Here is a 7,219-nt window from a genome sequence, read left to right on the forward strand (position 1 = left end):
AAATACTTACTGAAGAAAATGCTTTTTTTTTTTAAAGCTATTCCCATTCTAAAACTGAAATAAGTCCACATGACCCTGCTGAAAGGATTCTGTATGAATGTAGCAGACACTTCTTCCTTCTCGCTTTGTCTCTCTCAACATGTTTGTGGCTTTGCAGTTATATATGTACTGTAGCATGAAACCTCTGCAATTTTCATTTCTCTGGTGACTAAGTGTAATTCAGGCTTTTATGACACCTGTGATGCAGTAAATGTTTTCATCTTTTTGATCTATTCGCAGTTTATGCTTTTCACATCTCGCCCTAAAAATTTACCATTCCAAATCACCTGCTATTGTAACTGTGTTCAATTACAAATTGTTTCCTTTTTGTTTGTGTTTTGTGACACATATAAAAAAATATTGCTCATTACTGTCATATTACTTCCCCCCCCCCCCCAGGAACTGGAGCTATAATGACACCGATTAGGTTCCTGCTGTTTTTCCCGCCTTCAATCTTTTGCATCCATCATCAGATTCTGACTGCTGTAATTCCAGACTTATAACTATTTTTTCATGTTAGTATATAATGATGACAAACTCACGATCTGTAATATTTTTCTGCAGTGAAGTTTAGATTTCACTTCGAGACGATGCTAAAATTTCATTACACATGCACATACTTTTGTTCCAGTGAAGAAAATATTTCATCCTCTGTTTTCACTCCCAGCTTTCCTCCAGTTCTGCAGGTGGTGAGATACTGAAAAGTGGTTGCTCAGCTGCACTCGAGCCAGATTTGGACGGGCTGCCTGGACATGAGCCAGGTTCGCCACAGAGACTCCGCCTCCCACAGACAAGACTCTGGACTCAGCAGGCTGGTCTGGTTCTATGGAAGCAGGGAGTCTCACACCGATGCAAAGTCAAGGTGACTCACGCTGGCCGAGATGTCCACTCAAGTCCAATCTGAGCAAAGCAGTAAAGGAACATCAACATGGGTGGCGCCAAAGTGGACCAACCTGAAATAATGTAAAAAAAAAAAAAATTCTCAGTTCACCTAGTAGTTATAGTATTAATGAATGTCTTAAATTTGAAAATATCTAGATCAGTTAGAGTCAGCACTGAAGTAGAGCAATGCTTAAACACACACACACCTGCTACGGATGCTCCAAGTAAGTGCTGAGAGCGTGTATAATTTAACACCACCAGGAGAAAGAATAACAGTTCGACAAAGTCTTGCTGCTCTACTGTATTGCATGACAGTGGCTCTATTTTTAGCTGCTTCTTACAGGGTCTATCAGGTGAGGACAGCTGTCTGCACGACTGGCTTGCATCCAGATCATCTCAGTAATGTGCACCTGCACTCACAATGCTTTTCAATGCTCTATTCTTTTCTATTCAGGCTGAAATCTAATTCACATAAACACAGGCTGTTTAACACACAGCTGGACTGTGACGTTTTCTGTCTGAGTAACAAAGCAAGCAGGCCATGGCTCAAAAACTGCTACAGTGGTCAACATTTTGTGCTATATTTAACAGCGCACTTTGTATTAGATGTACTTTGTGCTTAAAACAAAAAGCCTAAAAATCAATTCAACATAAAACATATTTCCAGGGTATAGGTCACTCCTTTTTTTCTGGAACTCACTGTAGCACATATGCTGTTACCTAACATAAGGACTATAACTCCCCCCCACAAAAAAATGAGCAAGATGGACAAATAAACACATGATGGACAACATACTGGATGTTATTTGATGCTGTTTGGACAACAGAAAATGTCACAGGGACAAAGATGGAGAACTGAGCATTGAATTTTTGCAGGTAGCCCTCAGCTTGTGGTGTGTGCCAAAAGGGCTTTCCAAATTCCTAAAATTTCCCAGATGTCATGAACAAATAAACGTGGACAATATATCAGATGTCATTTTATGCAGATAAACGGGACTCCATTTGATTGATTTGTTCATTTTTAAAATTAATTCTTTAATGTGGAATTTTTGTGCACTGGTGTAGTGTGCTTTTTTGTTTACTGGAGTTTCCATAATGACAATATGAAAAAAGTCCCCCCCCAATTTTTGCTAATTTATTAAAAATAAAAAACTAAGAAATCACGTGTACGTAAGTATTCACATCCTTTGCTCAGTACTTTATTGATGCACCTTCAGCAAAAATTACAGCCTCAAGTCTTCATGAACATGAAGTGACAAGCTTGGCACACCTATTTTTGGGCAGTTTTGTCCAGTCCTCTTTGCAGCACCTCTCAAGCTCCATCAGGCTGGATGGAGAGTGTCAGTGCACAACCATTTTCAGATCTCCCCAGAGGTGTTCCATCAGATTCAGGTCTTGTCTTTGGCTGGGACAACTCAAGGACATTCACAGAGTTGTTCTGAAGCCACTTCTTTGATATCTTGGCTGTGTGCTTAGGGTCATTGTCCTGCTGAAAGATGAACCGTTGCCCCAGTCTGAGGTCAAGAGCGCTCTGGAGCAGATTTTCAGCCAGGATGTCTCTATACATTGCTGCATTAATCTTTCCCTCAATCCTGACTCGTCTCCCAGTTCCTGCCGCTGAAAAACATCCCCACAGCATGATGCTGCCACCACCATGCTTCACTGTAGGGATGGGGCCTGGTTTCCTCCAAACATGATGCCTGGCATTCACCCAAAGAGTTCAGTCTTCGTCTCATCAGACCAGAGAATTTTGGTTCTCATGGTCTGAGAGTTCTTCGGGTGCCTTTTAGCAAACTCCAGGTGGGCTGCCATGCTGGAGCTCTGACAGAATGACCACTGGGTTCTTGGTTACCTCCCTGACTAAGGTCCTTCTTCCCAGATCGTTCAGTTTAGACGGGCGGCCAACTCTAGGAAGAGTCCTGGTGAATCCAAACTTACTCCATTTACAGATGATGAGGCCACTGTAACTCATTGGGACCTTCAAAGCAGCAGAAATATTTCGTATCCTTCCTCAGATTTGTGCCTCAAGACATCCTGTCTCAGAGGTCAACAGACAATTCCTTTGACTTCCTGCTTGTTGTGCTCTGACATGCACTGTCAACTGTGGGACCTTATATGTAGACAGGTGTGGTCTTTCCAAATCATGTCTAATCAACTGGAATTACCCAGGACTCCAGTTAGGCTGTAGAAACATCTCAAGGATGATCAGTGGAAACGGAGGCACCTGAGCTCAATTTTGAGCTTCAGTGGAAAAAAAGGCTGTGAATACTTACTTACATGCATTTCTTACACTTTTTCACATTGTCATTATGGTGTAGCGTGTAGAATTTGAGGAAAATAAAGGAATTTCATCCATTTTGAATAAGGCTGTAACATAAGAAAATGCAGAAAAAGTGAAGCGCTGTGAATACTTTCTGGATGCACTGTAATTTAGATCTAACTATAAATGTTATTAAATACTGTTACACATTTTCAAATATTAACCAGTCACTGGAAACTCTCAGGGCACTTTATGGACAGTGAGTAGTCTCTATTACAAGGTCATAATATCCCAGCATTTTTGTCATTGCAGCTGCACAAATTTCATTAACGCCCTCAGTGTGAAATATATTCTCCATCTGCCCAACATTGCTGCTTTTGATATCACATTCACTGTGTGAAGAGCAGAACTTAGAGAAGCGCACATGAACATTTGAGAAGAGAGTCAACAACGGCTAATTAATCAGCACTTGTACATAAATAAGTAAAAATGATTTATTGACCCATTTATCTTGAGCTGCATGAAACTATATGATAGGCTGGTGTTGCAGTGAATGCAGTTTCTTCTGCAAGTTGATGATCAGAACATTTTAAACTGAAGTGGGAAAAAAAAATCACTAGCAGAGACACAACCGAAAAGTAAATGTAACGACTGACGAAATGGCCTGTGCATCTCATTAAAGAGGAACATCTGATTTGTGTCGTCCGCTCAAATCTCTCGTGACACCTCATCAGAAATGAGCATCTCAGGAAATAAAGTTGGAATCACTTTTACAAAACTCTGCCCTTCTGTAGCTGCTTTTATATATCGCACACTCAGAATGTAAGTGGAAAAGATGTGAAATTAAACTTTGCTAGAAGGCACATGGGAGATTAAGCCTGGATTTTATGCTTTTTTTTTCTGGTTCTTCCCTTGTATGTGTCAAAGTTGAAGCTCTCCCTAAATAATGGCTCATTTGACACTCATTCCAGCAGTACCCAAGGATCCGCTGAAGAGAATAGCAGAGACATTCAGGCAAGTCTCAGAACTATACAGACAGGAAGCACCAGGACCCTAAATACATGGACCTTTGTGGCACTGCAAAGCTATTGGCATTGCTAAACACCTGTATCCAGGGACCTCATGACTCCATAAGCGCTTCCTGCTCTTGTCAGGTGTATCCCGATCTCAGACACGAATGTCACCTGCCATTATGAGTGAATGTCTCCACAAGGTCAACCCTTTCACTGCATACAGATACACTTGTGATGGCCAAATCCAGGAAGTTTTGATCCAGGACAGTCAAACCCAGTAAAAAAGGATACGTATTACAAAATCTTATATTTAGTTTGTCCAACTACTTATGACTTCTAAAATGGACTGTGTATAAAAATGACTGTAATTCTGAGATGGTTAATGCCCTGTTCTTCTTCATGTCCTTGGATTCAAGTAAAAAGCCCACACTACAAGCACATCCGGGAGGGAGGGAGGCAGCACTCTTCCAGCTGCAGGACTGCTTCTCACGGACTGTATGGGATTTATTTCCCAGCCACAACCTGCAGGAGTACACTGACACCGTACTCTCTTACATTAAGAACTGTGTTGACAGTCACCGTCAACAAAAGGGTCAGGGTTTTTCCAAACCAGAAGCCCTGGATGAACAGTGCAGTCCAGTCCATATTAAAAAGCCACAACACTGCCTTTAAATCAGGGGACAGGGCCCTGTACAGCGTGGCCAGGTCCGATCTGAAAAGAGGCATCAGAGAGGGGCTGCCTACAAGAAAAAGATAGAGGACCACTTCGCTACAAATGACCCCAGAAGGATGTGGCAGGGAATAAATCATATAACCAACTACAGAAGCAGCAACCCAGGAAATGCTAGGTCTGACGCCTCGCTGGCAGAGGAGCTGAACCACTTCTTTGCCTGCTTTGAAGCAGACAGACCAGCAGCAACTCCATACCCACCACCCTCCAGCACTAGCACGCTAAAGCTCCGTTTACACATAGACGGTTTTGTCACCCTTTACACGCACGACTGCTCTCCGACCCATCCCACAAACACCATCATAAAGTTTGCGGATGACACCACCGTGATTGGGCTCATCTCAGGGGGGGATGAGACTGACTACAGAGACGGGGTCTATCGACTGACAGCGTGGTGTTCAGCTAACAACCTGCCGCTGAACACCACAAAAACAAAAGAAATAATCCTGGACTTCAGGAAGAACAGGGCTGACCCAACCCCGCTCTACATCCAACGGGACTGCGTGGAAAGGGTCAGCTCCATCAGGTTCCTGGGAGTGCAGCTCTCTGACAGCCTCTCCTGGACTGCCAACACTACAGTGGTGGTGAAGAAATCCCAGCAGCGACTCCACTTCCTGAGGGTGCTCAGGAGAAGCAATCCGGAGGAGAAGCTGCTGGCATTGTTCTACAGAGCCACCGTCGAGAGCATCCTGATGTACTGCATCACAGCGTGGTACGGGGGGTGTTCAGCAGCAGACAGGAGAGCGCTGCAGAGGGTGATCAAAACGGCCCAGGGGATCACTGGCTGCTCTCTGCCCAGCCTGGAGGATATTGCCAGCTCTCGCTACCTCAGTAGAGTTGCCAGCATCAGCAAAGACACATCCCACCCCAGCAACCACCCGTTCGACCTACTACCCTCCGGCCGACGGTATAGGTCAGTCCAAACTAGGACAAACAGACTCAGGGACAGCTTTCAAGTTTCTTGTGCAATATCTGTACACCATGTGCAATTTTCCCGTGCAATATGATTCCACAGTTGTATATAATTCTCGTTTTACATTTTACTTGGTCCATATTTTATTTTATTTTACCTTATGTTTATATTAGCTGTACATATACGCTGAATAATTTACCATTAAATTTCACTATCTTTTATATTGGCTAAAAATTACTCGCACCACGGAAGCACTTTTTGGAGTTGCACTCAAATCTTGTTGTAATGCAAATTACAATGACAATAAAGGCGATTCTGATTCTGACATCCAGAATGTTTCACTTCAGCTCAATTTTGGGGGTGTACAGAGGCAAAAAAAAAAGAAAAAAAAAAGTGTGTCTGTTCAAATACTTATGCCCCGTTTACACATAGACGGTTTTGTCGGCGGGTAGTACGTAGACCGAAGTTTGCGGTAGTTCTGGCTGTTTTCGCGGTGGAAAGGGGTGGAGCATTTCGCCGGCGTTTTGGCCGCCGTACTATCCGCAAATACGTGGATAAAACGGCGCTAAATCCGCCGAATAAAGCGGCGTTTTGACGCCGTAGCATCCGGCACACGTCAGGCAACGGGGGTTAATATCCAGTTCTATCCTTCACAATCGCAGGTTAAGACGCGCGTGAGAACAGCGGTGTTCTGCTGCCGCTGATAATGCCCTGTGTACTGCTGGTTTTATCCAGGCAAATCCTGCGTTACTCCGGGATCTTTTGCATATAGGCACCGCCCCCAGAGTATAATAGGCTGAAGCAGCAGGAATACATGCCTCCGTCACTGCAGGGGGAGGGAGATCATCCTCAGCCTTTTCTTCTCCTTCCTTTCCCCCTCCTCAAAGTGTTGCTCCGTCTCCACCACAGGCCTCCCCTCTGCTTCTGAACCAGACCTCTTGGTAAGTCTTTGCCGCTGCCAATTTTCTTTTAGGAGGCATACTGGAGCTTCTCTGCAAAAATATCTGGAGCTGGCCGCGAGTGCATGCAGTGCGCTAGTGTTTTTATACTGACTGCCGCCTATCGGCCGTTTGGAATACCGTTTTAACTGGGAGGTGGAGTTTAGAATGGCATACTGTCCGCTAGCGTCGCCGTTTTGTCTGTCTCTGTCACCGGTTTAAAACGCCGTTGAGGACGCCGATGTGGGCTCTATCGCCGTTTTACACGCTGTTGGTTAGGGATACAATGCCGGCCGCCAATTACGGCGGTGTAAACTGCGGCACTACAGGAAGGGGCAGGATGAAACGGCGATTAAAAAGTATCAAACGCTGTTGTTCGTGTTGTCTCTGTCGTCACGCGAATTCTCCGGAAGTGCTCCCGGAATTATTCGACATGTTGAATAA

General features: G+C 44.2%; 1 protein-coding gene across 7 annotated transcripts in view; it reads right to left on the reverse strand.

The window, feature by feature from the left end:
• hhat (hedgehog acyltransferase) overlaps window positions 1-7,219 on the reverse strand; it is a 42,815-nt gene continuing 35,596 nt past the window's right edge. For all 7 annotated transcript variants that reach the window (XM_034184257.1, XM_034184262.1, XM_034184263.1 and 4 more), the window contains one exon: window positions 1-992. In XM_034184257.1, coding sequence (XP_034040148.1) covers window positions 907-992 — 86 coding nt within the window. In that variant the 3' untranslated portion in view covers window positions 1-906. The remainder of the gene's footprint in view (window positions 993-7,219) is intronic.

This window comes from Thalassophryne amazonica, chromosome 13 (genome assembly GCF_902500255.1).
Source record: "Thalassophryne amazonica chromosome 13, fThaAma1.1, whole genome shotgun sequence".
NCBI lineage: Eukaryota > Metazoa > Chordata > Actinopteri > Batrachoidiformes > Batrachoididae > Thalassophryne > Thalassophryne amazonica.